This window comes from Phacochoerus africanus, chromosome 2 (assembly GCF_016906955.1).
Source record: "Phacochoerus africanus isolate WHEZ1 chromosome 2, ROS_Pafr_v1, whole genome shotgun sequence".
Classification (NCBI taxonomy): domain Eukaryota; kingdom Metazoa; phylum Chordata; class Mammalia; order Artiodactyla; family Suidae; genus Phacochoerus; species Phacochoerus africanus.
In genome coordinates this window covers 98,742,999-98,759,392 of record NC_062545.1, presented here as the reverse complement: position 1 = coordinate 98,759,392, position 16,394 = coordinate 98,742,999, and the positions used below count along the sequence as shown (strand labels likewise).

The 16,394-nt window shown below is 45.6% G+C and overlaps 1 protein-coding gene across 7 annotated transcripts in view; it reads left to right on the top strand.

Moving 5' to 3' along the window:
- The window catches only part of HDHD2 (haloacid dehalogenase like hydrolase domain containing 2), a 48,101-nt gene extending 38,559 nt beyond the window's left edge, over window positions 1-9,542 (top strand). For all 7 annotated transcript variants that reach the window (XM_047764235.1, XM_047764242.1, XM_047764229.1 and 4 more), the window contains 3 exons: window positions 163-379; window positions 3,404-3,467; window positions 8,456-9,542. In XM_047764235.1, the coding sequence (XP_047620191.1) occupies window positions 163-379; window positions 3,404-3,467; window positions 8,456-8,559 (385 nt within the window). In that variant the 3' untranslated portion in view covers window positions 8,560-9,542. The remainder of the gene's footprint in view (window positions 1-162; window positions 380-3,403; window positions 3,468-8,455) is intronic.
- The last annotated feature ends 6,852 nt before the right edge of the window (window positions 9,543-16,394 follow it).

Sequence of the window (16,394 nt, the reverse complement as noted above, 5' to 3'; positions counted from 1 at the left end):
GCAGTTCCTAGCGAATTCATTAGAAGACAGCAAGTCATTAAAAGTTAATAAGAAACTATCTGTTTCTGTGAGTGTGAGTAAAAGCACTTTGTAAGTCTGACATTCTTTTCCAGTCATAAAAGCCTTGCTTTTAGCCAATTTCCATTTTCTTTGTCTCTTTAGGTTACTCCTGGATGGGGCGCCTCTGATAGCAATCCACAAAGCCAGGTATTACAAGAGGAAAGATGGCTTAGCCCTGGGGCCCGGACCATTTGTGACTGCTTTAGAGTATGCCACAGACTCCAAAGCCACAGTGGTAGGGAAACCAGAGAAAACGTTCTTTTTGGAAGCATTGCGGGGCACTGGCTGTGAACCTGAGGAGGCCGTCATGATAGGAGATGTAAGTAGAAGAGCCCAGGAAATGCCCTGAGCTCACCTGTCATGCTGGGAAGGGCCAACGCAAAGCGCTGCTTTGAAACACGAGCAGACTCTGTTATTGGCGATATCAGGTGGGAATAAGAGGCCGCTATGAGACAGGCTTTCCAGCAGATGTTTACTGATGTTCTTCTAAAGTACTAAATTGTTGATTATTTCTGACAGCCCTCATGTTGTGATTAGATACATACAGTTTAAAGTCAATTAAAGGCTTTATATGTCTTTTTGAAGTAAACTTCAACACAAGTTTAGTTTTGTTTTTTTGTTTGTTTTTTGTTTTGGCTTTTTAGGGCCACACTTTCAGGTTATGGAAGTTCCCAGGCTAGGGGTTGAATTGGAGCTGCAGCTGCCAGCCTACACCACAGCCACAGCAACACAGAATCCGAGCCATGTCTGCAACCTACACCACAGCAATGCTGGATCCTTAACCCACTGAGTGAGGCCAGGGATCAGATTTGCATCCCCAAGGATACCAGTCGGGTTCATAACCCACTGAGTCACAATGGGAACTCCGTAGATTTTTTTTTTTTTTTAATATCGCTTAATGCAGAGATCACCTGTACCTAAAGAATTTTGCCACTAGTGATTTTTTCCTAGTATATACTTTATGGAAGACCTTCCCAGTCAGTGTGCCACAATAGCTAAAGATATCGATTGCCGCAGGCTTTTGAGCAGCAGGGCTGAACCCAGGTGATAGGAGGCCCTAGCTGGTGACCTTTGGCTGTGAGCGCCTTGTCAGTTTACCCAGTGCACTGGGAACATTATCTCCTATGTGTGCTATAAGGGGAAAGAGCTAGAAAGCACACTGCCTTGGGCTAAGTAGGTGGCCAGGATTATATTTCAGTTCTATTTGTCTGTTTTAGGAACCTGCAGCAAATGGAAGTTCCCAAGCTAGGGGTTGAATCGGAGCTGCAGCTGCCAGCCTACATCACAGCCACAGCAATGATGGATCCAAGCTGTGTCTGCGACCTACACCACAACTCATGGCAATGCAGGATCCTTAACCCACTGAGCGAGCCCAGGGATTGAACCTGTGTCTTCATGGATACTAATTGGGTTTATTACCGCTGAGCCATGACAGGAACTCCTATACTTCAGTTTTAAATGATAACATATTAGGCTGGAAGGGACCATTGTCTGGTCCAGACTTTCTCATTTTACACTGAGAACTGAAACTCAGAGAGGTAAGCTCCATCCCGAATTCCCACAGGGGACAAGTGGCACAGCTGGAAGTAGAGGTCTTGGACTCTACTTGGAGGTCTTGGACTCCTCCAAAACCAACTATAGATCCTTATTTTCTTGACTTGTGCTGGTGCCATGTCCTCCTGCTTCCATCTTCCACTTCTCTATTCTTTTACCTAAAACCCAGTCGGATAATCACTCAACTCCATACTGTTTTGAAAAACCATCTTTTCTGTAACCTGTTCTCCTTGGTTGGCCTTTCGCTGACTTCCCTAGGCAAATATGTGTTCGAGAAAGTGGTTATCTTAGCCTGGAGACATCAGACTTCTTTATCCCTGGAGATACTGGTACTGGGATGGGATGGAAGGCGGCAAGGGCAGGCAGCAGCAGTGTTCAGCTGCACGGAGGGTTGTTAGCCAATAGAGGGATGGTTTTTTCCCTCCTTTTCCTTGTCCACTTTTCCTCGCCTCCCTTCTTCCTTCTCTCCCCCTCCCCCATCTCCACAGCTTAATCAAGGCAAGTTTAGTTGCAATAGAAAAGGGTTTTTTATTTTTTTTAATTTAAAAAAAATTTTTAAGGCAGCACCCGTGGCATATGGAGGTCCCCAGGCTAGGGGTCCAATCAGAGCTGTAGCCGCTGGCCTATACCACAGCCACAGCAACTCGGGATCTGAGCCACGCCTGTGACCTACACCACAGCTCACAGCAACGCCGGATCCTTAACCACTGAGTGAGACCAGGATTGGAACCTTCATCCTTGTGGATGGTGGTCAGACTTGCTTCCTCTGACTCACGACAGTCACTCCCAGAAAAGGTTTTAAGTTAGACCTTGAATGAAGATTTGACTCTCCGAGGCTAATTTCCTAGGGCTATTGTTGAATAATATGATTTTTAAGGGAAAAAAGAACTTCCTCAGGCATGGCCTGAATGAATCCTGCTTATAGATGTGAGATGGCAGCATTGATTTCATTGGTGTTTCTTCCACTTCTTGGATTTTTATTACCTTGTCATTAACATTTAACCAAGTATGTTCACCCCTATGTTGAGTAAGAATTAGAAAAGAGCTGCTTTTTCAAGCTGATCTGTTACTCGTAAATGTGAAGTGAGTATCACTCTCAGAATCTGTTTAATATTCTCTTTGACTTGATTCCACCTGTTATGGACAATTGGATGGAAAAGGATAATGTATTATAAGAGCAACAAAAGAGCTGTCTTCTGGACCTGGTTCATTCACTGTCCTGCAGTTGTATCATTCACCTTAAAAGCTTCCAAATGATAGAATACTTTTTCTTCCATCACCTGTTCTAAAAGGAAACGGGAGTTCCCGTCATGGATCAGTGGTAACGAACTCAACTAGTATCCTTGAGGACACAGGTTCAATCCCTGGCCTCGCTTAGTGGTTTAAGGATCCGGTGTTGCCATGAGCTGTGGTGTAGGTTGCAAAAGTGGCTTGGATCTGTGTTGCCGTGGCTGTGCTATAGGCCGGCAGCTGTAGCTCCGATTGGACCCCTAGCCTGGGAACCTCCACATGCCACTATACCTGTGCTTTTTATGTTTACTAGGATAATGTTACTAGGATTATTACTCTTTTGTACACCTTGACTTCTGTAATGTCTCCCTTTCCAAACAATATGCTCCCTCAGACCGTTAGATGTAGGGTTTTTTACACCCTCCTTTCTTTCATGTTAAGCAAAAAAGCATGGAATTAGAGTTAGCCATCTCAGCCTAATAAATGAAAATCATTTGGTAAGTTTTGTTGGCAAGCTCCCCGAAAGCCCTGGACTAAATGCTTCTTTATGCTTTTCTAGGACTGCAGGGATGATGTTGGTGGGGCACAGAATGTCGGCATGCTGGGCATCCTAGTGAAAACAGGTATGTATCTGCTGTATGAGCTTTCTTTCAGAACTGTAGAACTCACATTGCTTAAAGAACAGTCTTTGCAGAAATGGCAAAGCTGACTGGGCACTTTTTTTTTTTTTTTTTAAACGGCTGCACCTGGAAATTCCCAGGTTAGGGCTCAAATTGGAGATGTAGCTGCTGGCCTACACCACAGCCATGGCAACACCAGATCTGAGCTTCATCTGCGACCTGTGCTGCAGCCTGCAGCAACACTGGATCCTTAATCCACTGAGGGAGGCCAGGGATTGAACCTTTATCCTCACAGACACTGTGTCAGGTTCTTAACCTGCTGAACCACAACGGGAACTCTCCACTGGGCCCTTTAATTCACTTTCTGCCACAAAGCAAAAATAAACTGGGCCTAGGATTGCAGGGAAAAAAAAGGCAATGTGAGAAAGCCCTTGCTGTTCAAACCTAGAAAGATCAGATCAGAGTTAGAGGTTTGGAGGCTTACCCAGAGATAACTATACACAGTTGACAGTTATCATTTGTATGATTTCTGGATCTACAAACCACTAATAGACCAAAAGACAGTCATGCAGCTCTGTAAAAATATCTTCTTTTTGCATCAGCTAGAAGATGATAAAGTTGATATCTTTAGGAACTAGCTAGATAAGTGATCTGATATTTTGTGTTAATGTTTACATATTTTATTTATTTATTTATTTATTTTTAGGGACTCACCTGCGGCATATGGAGGTTCCCAGACTAGGGGTCGAATTGGAGCTACACCTGCCACTGTATGCCACTGCCATGGCAATGCCAGATCCAAGCTGCATCTGCTACCTACACCACAGCTCATGGCAATGCCGGATCCCTGACCCACTGAGCGAGGCCAGGGATCAAACCCACATCCCTGTGAATACTAGTCAGATTCGTTTCTGCCTCACCACAACAGGAACTCCAGTGTTTACATTAAAAAAAAAAAAACAAAAAACCTTTTTCCTTGTCTTTTCACATAGTGTTTTAGTAACTATTTCCTGTACCCAAATTAGGTAAACTGGGTGTGGTCCTTCAAATAAATTTAAGGAAAGGGAAAGAACGGAATGGGGAAGACCCAGCTGATACGGTGTCCTGATGATGGGGGACCAGTTAGGTGTCCTGAGTCTTGTTCTCAGCTCGGCAGTGTCCTAGACTCTGGTCAAGGCCCTTCACCTCTTCGAGCTGTTTATGAATGAATTAGCAGATAAATGGTTCCATAGTTGGCTCTGTGACCTCATATGCCTGGCTTTCTTGTAGGCAGTTCATAAAACGGAGGATTTACACATAAAGGTCATGGGAGAGCTGCCACCGGGAAATTTTGTAGAAAAAGTATATTTACTCATGAGCATGATGTTTGTTGAAGAAAATGTGGTCACATAAAGCTATTTCGAATTTAAAAACCCAAACAAGGAGTTCCCAATGTGGCACAATGGGATCAGTGGCGTCTTGGAAACATGGGGATGCAGGTTGGATCCCCGGCCCAGCACGGTGGGGTGGGGATCTGGCTTTGCCGAAGCTCCGGTTTAAGTGTCAACTATGGCTCAGATCTGATCCCTGGCCTGGGAACTCCGTATGCCAGGGAATGGCCAAAAAAGGGGAAAAAAATAAAAACCAAAACAAGAAGACATAGATGCTGGTACGATTGAATAAGAAGTATTTGCCAGCCCTGTGTGAGCAAAAGGTGGAAACAATCTTCTCAGGCCAGGGTTCTGGGTTGAACCATTGGAGCCTTGCAGAGGTGACACCGTCATTCTGGAATTAATAGTGTGCGGTTTTTTTACATTACTCACTCAAAATAATCACCACCTTTCCAAGAACATTACTGCCCTTCGATGGAAGCAAAAGGACGAGAAGTATCAGGCGGGTTGTCACCCTGGGTTTGATTTTTCAAGTTCCCATCAGCCACCATTTGATGATCTGGTCATTGAGGAAATCCTCAGATGACTTTTTCCTCTTGTGCATTGTTCCCATGACCATGTCTTTAGCTCGCATAATTAAGGATTTACACCAAGCATCACACTGGTCCTATGCCAGTGTCTTTTAAGCCCAGCTTCCCCTGACTGGTCACCATTGGCTCTGCCTTCTTTCCTGACTGGTGGTGGTCAGCCTGTCACAGGGGCATCCAGTTAGTCTTAGAGAAGCCAGCAGCTGCACACACTCAAACCTGAAATGTCTAATTTAGTCACGTAGCTAAGTCCAACTCATAAAAACAGGCCCATTTGTACTGTTCACCTTTGGTCAGAAAAAAATCCCAAGTAAGCCCACTGTTCCTGAAAACGTACAGAGCAGCTGGCTCAACAGATAAATTTGAAAGCAGTGCAGTGGACAAAGGCTACGTTTCCCAGTGTTGGGAATTACCATGATGATTTGGACTTACTCAGTTATAGTCTTGAGTTAAGTTTGTTTCTCAGACAGATAATATATATTTGCTCCGTGATTTTTTTTTTAATTGTATTTTTGTCTTTTTAGGGCCACACCCATGGCATATGGAAGTTCCCAGGCTAGTGGTCAAATTGGAGCTATAGCTGCCAGCCAACGCCACAGCCACAGCAACACTGGATCCTTAACCCACTGAGTGAGGCCAGGGATCAAACCTGCGTCCTCATGGATCCTGGTTGGATTTGTTAACCACTGAACTACGATGGGAACTCCTCCATGATTTTTTTTTTTTTTTGGTCTTTTTGCTATTTCTTGGGCCGCTCCCGCGGCATATGGAGGTTCCCAGGCTAGGGGTCGAATCGGAGCTGTAGCCACCGGCCTACACCAGAGCCACAGCAACGCGGGATCCGAGCCGCATCTGCAACCTATACCACAGCTCACGGCAACGCCGGATCGTTAACCCACTGAGCAAGGTCAGGGATCAAACCCGCAACCTCCTGGTTCCTAGTCAGGTTCGTTAACCACTGCGCCACGACGGGAACTCCTCCATGATTTGTTGATAAAGGCTTTTGTCTAGCCGTAACCAGAATTTCTGTTCAGCATGTGAAACAATCACCTAGAAGAGATGGGATTGCCCTTTGTTGATGTTGTCAACTTGGCTTCCTGCATCCTCCCCCCATTCACTGGACTGGGCTAAAGCAGTCTTCTGTCCATCCATCCTTCCATCAGTTCTTTAAAAAAATACTGTAGAATGTTTTATTGGTCCAGAAAAGTGCAGACCGCCACACTGAATCAGGCCTGAGAGGGATGGTGGCCTGCTTCGTTCACTCAGCCAACATTATTGAGCACCTGCCATATGCCAGACACAATGCAAGTTGCTGAAACTATCACACATACCTGAGCCACTGTGTCGCTTTGTACTTTGTAGAAACCTGCGTTCAGGGCCAGACTAAGAAAAGCACTTGCCAAGCCTTTACCTCCATGGCTAAGAAGCCTGACTTTCACATATTTGCCCTTGGGCCACTGGATCCAAGCAGTGGGTGGTATAGCAAAAGCCGGTCATTGACTTACCTGTGAGACCAAGTGGAAACCTTGCAAAGGAGTTTATACTGCATAGGATTTAAGCTTGAGGAAAAACTAGGAGTAGAGTTTGCTGTGTGGACCATACTGTGGATAGGTGCCTTGAGTATGCCACCGTAAGTTATCTTTGTATGTTTGATGCTGGCTCCTTTCCTGTAGGGGTTCACGGTCAGCCAGACAGGACAGGAAGCATTGTCACCACCACAGTGCAAGGATGTGGAACTGGGGGTTTTCAGGCTTGGTGTCTGCTGGACAAAGCCTCTTAAAGAGGTAGTTGTAGAAAACAGAAGGGCTTGTCGAAAATAGTGGCTATGTTGTTGGGGAACCTGAATTCAGACAGAAAAGACTAGAAAATGCAGAAGAATAGATAGAGAAAACAGTGACGGCAAGGAGAGAGTGCAAGCGCAGAGGCAGCGCTGAGACCACAGGGCTGTCGCCTTGTTCTCCCAGGCCTGGGCTAAAGCATCTTCTGTCCGTCCATCCTTCCATCAGTTCTTTAAAAAAATACTGTAGAATGTTCATCATGTGCTAGTCAGTAACAGAGTTCCTACTCTCAGAGAACTTAGGCTCAGATGAGAGACAAACATTAAACAAATAAATATATAATTACACGTTATATTGTAGAGACAAAGAACAGGGTGCCGAGAGAGAGACAGAGAGAGAGGAAGAATAACAGGGAGGGGACTTCGTTTGGATGGGAAGGGGTCTGATGGGAAGCGTGAAGGAGGTTGTCAGGTGGGAAGAATGTCCCGGGCAAAGGGAGTGGAAGGCATGTCCAGCAAAAGGACTGCAGCTGGTGAAGGTAGTGCGTGCTCAGGTGAGGGGTGCTGGGCCAGTGAGATTTGGGGTTCTTTTTGAATGGCCCTGGGACACATTAAGGGTGTTTAAATAGAGGCGACACATCTCTGATTTACTTTGGAAGCGCTGAGACCCTGTGCCGGATGGTTCCTCTGCTGCACTAGACTTCAATTGTGGGTCCTGATCCGGAAGAGCTAGGTGGCAGGCCCGCCCCTCGGTGCCCTGTGCACGGCTTGCCCGTGGGCCCAGGTGCTGCAGCTCTCCCCCCCTGCCCTCCTACCCCCAGGGGCTCTCATTTGCCAGCTCACTTGGCTCCTGCTTGGCAGTAACTCATGCTGTTTCCACTCACCCTCTGGCACTGACAAGCCTCTGCCCTGTGGCGTCTGGGCATTCATTGTACAGCACTGATTTAATCACCATTCCTATCTTTAGTGCTGGCGGGGGGAAGAAATGGTTTCACCAGCTGAGGAGATGGGAAGGCAGCCTTAGCGCTCAGGTGCCCAGTACCTGAGCCTCTCTGTGTGGAAGACCAGAGGGCCTGGGGAAATGCAGACTGTGATCTTTGAGTCGCCTCAGCGCATCCCGAAGCCTGGACAAAAGGCACTATGGGAGGTGCAGAGCGCCTGATTCTGTCATTGTAAGGGTGGCCCAGGTGCTCACAGGTGTCATCAGTCTGCTGTTCTATCAGTCGCCTTTGTTCAGTGGCTTTACTTTCATTTCAGGGAAATATCGAGCAGCAGATGAAGCAAAAATTAATCCACCTCCTTACTTAACTTGTGAGAGCTTCCCTCATGCCGTGGACCACATTCTGCAGCATCTACTGTGAATCGCTGCCTGAATCAGAAGCACCTTGAAATGCAGCTTTCCATCCTCTGCAATGACTCAGTCCCTCAACAACTCATTGCCGGCATAGACAGGCGCGGACCACTTGGCACGACCACAACTTAACCCTCTTTTATTGTGCAGTAATCAGAAAGAAAGGTATTGAATTGCAGCCAGCCACTAAGCCTTGCTAATAATCCCTCTTGTTTTACTTCGTAAAAGATGAGACCAGAGAAAGGGAAAGCTGAGATTGTGTGCCATCCCTCTTAAAATACTCATCAGGTTAGCAGGGCTGGAGGGAGAGTCTACTGCAGAGTCTTGTCCGCTGTCTCCTCATTGGTCAGGTGCGGGGGTGGGGTTTCAGACTGTGAATGAAGTCGATTACAGCTGCACTGATGGGTGCATTAGGCTGTAGTTTCAATATCGAGTTCAACTGAGAAATCCATCAGAAGTGCCAAGTGGAACACAGGACAGAAGAAGCAAGAGAAATTGTCCTTTAGCCCAAGTGATGGAGTGAATATGCTTTAACGGCTATTGAAAACTACATTAGCTACTGTGTTATTCCCAGCACGGGTGACTTCTTTTTCTCTTCATTAGCCAGAGATGACTAATTTAAATTTAGAACCTGATTTTAATTTAATATTTCCATTAATAATCTATTCATTGCAGATACCTATTATACTGTGTAACAGTTGTTTTGGAAATTTTATGTAGAATTAAAACTATCAGTATTTTACAGATGTTTTAATTAGACATTGTTATTAACAGGAACAGTGCAGAAACTAAAATCAAGCCTTTAATGTCTTATAGACCATGCATTTTTGAGGTTAGTGTCCACCAGAGTCCTATTAACTGTACATTTGCAAGATTTCATTATTTTTGCCTCTGACACTATGGGAGAAATCTTTTAGAAGCTATTGGGACAGATTCAAGCTTTTATGTACTTGGTTACTACGGCTGTAAAATGAAATCTCGTCTTGTAGCGTGGATTATTCTTCTCATGTTAAACCCACCAAAACGAAGGGGACAAAGTGGGTAATGATTTTCCTCGTGCATCTGCATACCGTGATGATCCTGGGCCTTTGCAGTTGTTTTACGGGGCTCCCGGGCATTGGGTTATTAGCATGTAATTGTACATCATCACAGCGCTCACCTTCTCGAAGCGCATCGTGATGTTAATGGGCCTCGGGTTTTGATGCTTGTTTAGAGATCAGCTTGGTGTTGGATTCAGGGAGCAGAGCTAAATAAATGGCAGCTCCCTCTCCTTTCGGTCGCTTAGTGAACGCTGTTCTTGGGTTTTGCAGACACCCTGACTTGTGCATCTTAAAGAGTAAAAGATGGATGTGATAGGACCGCCTTTCAGAGTGGAAGGATGAGTGCAGGGGCAGAGAGCACAGGTCCTGGAGCACCGACATCTCCCTTCAGTGACCTTGGGCAATCACCGAACCTCTCCTGCCTCCTTTCCCTTCTCTGTAAAGTGGAGGAACCACAGGGCCCGCCACACAGGCTCGTTGTAAGGTTAAACGCACAACTTATATATTAAGGACTTTGAGTAGAATTGGGCAAATACGAGGTGTTTTGTGTTGGTGATAATGACGTGCAGATGTAGCAGGAGTGTCTGCGTTTCACAACCGGAACCGGTTGGTGGAACTCACCTCTGTATTCAGTTCAGTGGGGAAAAGCTTCCAGAGAGTTTAGAAAAGTGAGACCTTCTACTGCATATAAACCGCCTCAGGCCAGAGCTGCACCAAGAGAGAAGCCTGGTGTGCAGGCAGAGGGGCTGCCTGGCACCCAGGGGACAGGCTGCGTCGCCCGTGGCCTGCTCTGTGACACATGGGTCAGTGATTCCTTGACTCCTGTGTTACCAAGTGTTTGCTAGCTGCTGTGTGCCCAGTGCCATGCTAGGAAGTAAGCATGTAAGAGAAGGAGTCTGCCCTGAGGGCCCTTATGGTTGAGGGCCTTGGGTAAGGAGAATACCCAAGGCAGTGTGAAAACTCATGCCCCCCTCCTCTGTGATGTCCTGATGCTGGGTGGAGGGGTGCTCCCTCTTCATGCTCACGGAGCACTCGTTAGACTTAAATCCTCACACTTCTCTTCTCCCCACCAGACAGGACTCTGTGCCACAACACAGGTAAGTACCCAGGCGGTCACCAAACCAATTACAACTAGATGTAAGTATTAGAGGAATTGAATGTTAGAAGGTATCATTGTGGGTAGAGAGGAAACAGTAAGTTCCATTTTAGACTTGCTGCCTATAGGGGAGGCCCAGAAGACTCTTAAATGATGACTCTGCTGCCCTGGAGTCAGGTTCGAGCTAAAGCCAAGAAGTGGATGTCATGGATGGATGAGTGGCAGGAGTGGGTAAGACGCTGGAGTACGACATGCCAGCCAAGGCACCTTCCTCCTTTCTCATTTGACCCTATAGGCCATTAAAATCTTAGTTTGAGGGAGTTCCCATTGTGGCACAGTGGAAACGAATCTGACTAATATCCAGGAGGATGTGGGTTTGATCCCTGGCCTCACTTGGTGGGTTAAGGATCCGACGTTGCCGTGAGCTGCAGTGTAGGTCACAGATGTGGTTTGGATCCCACGTTGCTGTGGCTGTGGTGTAGGCTGGCAGCTCTGGCTCTGATTCAACCCCTAGCCTGGGAACTTTCATATGCCGCACCTGTGGCCCTAAAATGCAAAATAAACAAAAAAACAAACTTAGTTTGATATTTTACTTATTTAGCAAACATTATATAGGGCTTACTAACTGACCTGTCCACCATGAAGTCTGTAAGGATAAATTAAAATTTTGATTTAAATCAAGATTGCTGTAAACATTCCCAACTCGGCTGGCTGGTCAGCCTGGGGCATGGAGGAGATGTAATAACAAATGCGTGAAGGACTTCATTTCCCTACTGTTTCATGTCAAGGCCGGTCTTATTGATACCCGAGGATAGTGTGTGCATCAGCTTTACTGTAGTCCTATCCTGGCCCCAGAAAAGGGACCAAGTGACATCTTAGGACTAGAAAGGGTATGAGAGAACACCCATTGTCAGGAGATGGTCATTGAGCATCTGCTGTGAGCCAGGTGCATGCTGGGTGTGGAGGAGGGTAAGGACCAATCCAGTGGAGGAAACCCGGTCGCTCTCACATGTCTAGAATCGGCTAGGTTTTCAGCAGCCCTACTGACCCACAATTCTGTCCCCGTCAGAGCTGACTGCAATGCCCAAAAGGAAAAGTGGGCTGGCCTAGCTCACTCTAAGTGATGGTTCCACCCAACACTGGTAGCTGCGAATGTAGGAAGTTCCCTTGGTATGGTAGTGTTGTCCCCTCAGTCTTAATCCCATGTTGAAAAATTATAGGAGCAAGTTGGACAGGAAAACACACCTGCACTGGTTGTGTTTAACTGGTTATGGATCAGTGATGGTTCACGTAGGATGAAATCAAAGTCCCTGGGTACCCACAGTAAAGAATTTTAACTGCACTAATCTCCTTCATTAAAACACCTGCCTTAAGCAGGAGAGTTCCTTTTTCCTGTTAACAGTTGTTTGTATAGAGCCATGTTTGTATTAGCAGATTTCTTTGACACAAGTCACAAAAGCCTTTCCTGGCGTAAAGGTGCAGGCCCTTTGCTGACTTGGTGTTAGGTCAGCCATCAAGGCCTATTACCCAAAGGACACTGCTGTCCTTTAGAGGCGACCAGAGCAAGGTGCCAGAGCACCAGAAATCATTTGTCAAAATTCAAACTGCACATCTGTTAAAATCAAACACATTTTAATACTCTTTTCCAATGCTTACCATGTCATACACATCTCAATGCCTATTTGTTTCACTGACTGATATGCCTGAGAAAACTAGACTATTTATTAAATGCCCACTGAGGGTAAAGCACTAAGAAAGAGCAGAATATAGTTCCAACTCCCAAGATACATATCTTCTAGTTGGAAAACTGAAGCATGTACCAGTATATCTAAAAGCCCAAAGGGCTCTGACAAGTTCAAGATGGTTGTGTAAGTCCACTCAGAGAAGAGATCATGAGTGGTAGTTGAGAGGCTTTAGAAGAATAATCACAGCTTCTAGCATATGACGCACATACAGTGCTCAGTCTGTGGTCTGTGTCATTTTAAAGGAATGTTTCATTCATTCAGTAGCAGTGAAAAAAGAACACGATGCTAACATTCGAGTAAGATAAACACAATACAACATACAACTTCATAATGCAGTAGAGATATTAATAAGTGACGAAGAAGAATGCCAAGAAGATGAGGCTGCGGTTACTTTAGGTAAGTATTGTGCATCAGGGAAGGCTTCTGACGGCCAGGATGAGGGCGGGAGAGCAGGCCATAGGAGAGGCAGATGGCCAGCTGTAGTCGCCAATATCTGAATGTCAGGAGATGCAACTGCAAGCCAAGGACTGGTTTTCAGTTTTTGTCTTTTTTTTTTTTTTGCCTTTTTTGTCCTTTTTAGGGCTCCTCCCGCGGCATATAGAGGTTCCCAGGCTAGGGGTCTAATTGGAGCTGTTGCTGCTGACCTACATCACACCCACAGCAACGCCAGATCCGAGCTGCATCTGCAACCTATACCACAGCTCACGGCAACACCGGATCCGAGACCCACTGAGCAAGGCCAGGGATCAAACCTGCAACCTCATGGTTCCTAGTCGGATTTGTTTATGCTGCGCCACGATGGGAACTCCCGTGGACTGGTTTTCCTAGAAAGACTGGAAGAGCTGGCAGTGTTAGGTTTGAATTGCCATGTTCAGTTGGAGCTGGGTCACTGCTGTGTCCTTTAGATAGTTCTGGGTTCTCCGGTTGGCCTCAGTCCCCACCTGGTCTTACCTTACCCAGTTGTTGCTATGTTCCAGGTTCTTATAGGCATTTGAGTTGTGACCTCAATACCAGATGTGGAATTAAATTTCCACCAACAGCTAACGGGCCAATCTCCTATATCCCTGTAAACTTAGATCTATTTTAATCTACTTAAAAAAAAAATAATAACCAGATGGAGTTCCTGTTGTGGCTCAGTGGTTAATGAATCCGACTAGGAACCATGAGGTTGCAGATTTGATCCCTGGCCTTGCTCAGAGGGTTAAGGATCTGGCATTGCTGTGAGCTGTGGTGTAGGTTGAAGACACGGCTCAGATCCCCTGGATCCCGCGTTGCTGTGGCTCTGGCGTAGGCCGGTGGCTGCAGCTCCGATTGGACCCCTAGCCTGGGAATCTCCATATGCTGTGGGAGCGGCCCAAGAAATGACAAAAATAAATAAATAAAATAAAATAAAAAAATAACCAGAGACTCCAAACAAATTAAGAAAGCCCCGCTAAAATAAGAGGAAAGGAATAAAGATGGTATAAACCCACAAAGATAACTACAAAGATTGGTAGCAAAGACATCAGTGGACGAGAAGGTATGATAACTTGGGAGATGAAAAGTGGCACAACAGAGACTAATCCAGCTAGGAACCATGAGGTTGCAGGTTTGATCCCCAGCCTTGCTCAGTGGGTTGGGGATCCGGCGTTGCCGTGAGCTGGGGTGTAGGTCGCAGATGCAGCTCAGATCCTGTGTGGCTGTGGCCGGCAGCTGTAGCTCCAATTGGACCCCTAGCCTGGGAACTTCCATATTCTGCAGGTACAGCCTTAAAAGTAAAAAAAAAAAAAAAAAGTGGATAGAGTATTGATAACTAAAAGTGCAAAAAAAACCCAATTCATCCTGTAGAAGAGCCTCAAAGACTCAATGGTTGGAGACACGGGGTCAAGAGGAAGTGAAGTATGAATCAAGTGTGAGAAGCAAAGAATTGGTTCAAAGCTGGTGAAGTGGCTGGAGCCCCAGAAACCCTCCCCACCCTAAGCAGCCAATGAGCACCCTCAGGCAAGGCAGCAGAGTGGAAGTTTACTCTGAAAAGTGGAACTATGAATGTTAAGGCCTTAGAGACACCGGGCGTGGTGATGGGCCAGGGTGAGACACAGGGCTGAAAATGGGATTAGGTAAATCTCTGCTTAGTCTCCAGTGGTCCGCTGGTCCCTTTCTCCTGACAGCTGGGACCAGAGTGGGGTTGGAACTGAAAGTTTATCTGATGTGCTTGGTCATTTAGAAGACAATACTAGGGGGTTCCAAACAGAATACAAAACACTACAGTTCTGAGACTTCTAAAAAAATCAAAATACTTATAAAATTAAGCAAATGAAAAAAGAACAGTTATTAGTTCCAAGACAAACTTTAAGAAGGGAAATGTAATCCTAATTCATTAGTTGGCTCTGCAGTGAACAATATACAGTGAATGATGTGTATGTGTGTGAACACATATATATTTATCTTTTTTAAGTTTGCACCTGTGGCATATGGAAGTCCGCAGGCTAAGGGTCAAATTGGAGCTGTAGCTGCCTGCCTAACCACCAGCCACAGCAATGTGTGATCCAAGCCGTGTCTGCAACCTACATCACAGCTTATGGCATCATCAGATCCTTAACCCATAGAGCCAGGCCAGGGATCAAACCTGCATCCTTACGGATACTAGCCGAGTTCATTACCATTGGGCCACAACAGGAACTCCGTCATAAAAATATTGAGTTAACCTAAAATTGTAATAAAATGATAGAGGAAGGTAGGTTTGGTAGGGACAGGGCAAAAGAATGAAAGAGCTATATTTCATCCAAAGCAGGAAGTTATTAAAGTATAAAACTGATCAAGAACAAGCCTCCAAAATGAAGGCACAACCTAAAAACATACATGCGTGACCATTTGTAAACAAACTTTCTAAGAGAATGAGGAAAGGATGGGCTTTGTGATCATGTGTAGGAGGAAGTGTTACAAAGATGAACTTGGAGATTCTTAAAGGCAATGGAAGCAAGTGGGTTTTAGAAGTGGAAGCTTACGTGTATTTCCTGGGAGAGGTAATACACTTACCTGGATGGAGTCAGGAACTCCCAGGCAGGGAGCTACAAGGACCCAACACTATTGTCACAAAGCCTGCTGTCGTGGGAGCACGCCGCTGCCCCTTTGCCTGTTCACTCTTAAGTACACGTGCATTTTTACCTGCTTCCCAAGCACAGCAGATTAGCAACAATTGAGGTTCCATCCACTTGAGATTTTATGAAATCAGAACGCATGGTAAAGACTATAAGCAAATTAGACTAACAGCTTAAGAAATTTCAAGTGACAGCCTAACAATATAACCCCAAAACACAGAAGGTAGATGCTGGAAACTGAACAGTATAGTGGTCTGAGGCCACTGAGCTTAGAGACCTCCTCATCTCAGGTATCAGCAGTGCTTCACAGTATAATACCTAGTGAAGAAGTTTCTATTGAGCTTCTACCAAGATGAAGAGTCTTTTTATTTTTTTGTCTTTTTTTTTTTTTGGCCGCACCCACGGCATATAGAGGTTCCCAGGCTAGGGGTCCAATTGGAGCTTCAGCTGCCAGCCTACACCACAGCCACAGCAACTCGAGATCTGAGCCTGTCTGTGACCTACATCACAGCTCACGGCAACGCCGGATCCTTAACCCACTGAGCAAGGCCAGGGATCAAACCCGCATCCTCATGGATGCTAATTGGGTTGGTTAACCGCTGAACCACGACGGGAACTCCGTGTCTCTTTATTTTAAACTTGTTAGATAAGGTATATTTTCATTATTTTCAATTTGACTACATTTTCCATGCAATGGCATTTTTAGAGGCATTTGAGAATATTCTACTCTTTGAGAATATAATTAATACCCCAAAATGCTTCTGTTTAAAAGGGTAGAATCCTTGGGACTATTTAGCTAGCCCAAACGTCCCTTTTCCTGGAAATTTTTTCTTCTCTGGAGGAGTCTGCCTTGCAGGGATAAAGAAAACAAGAGAACAGAAGGTAAC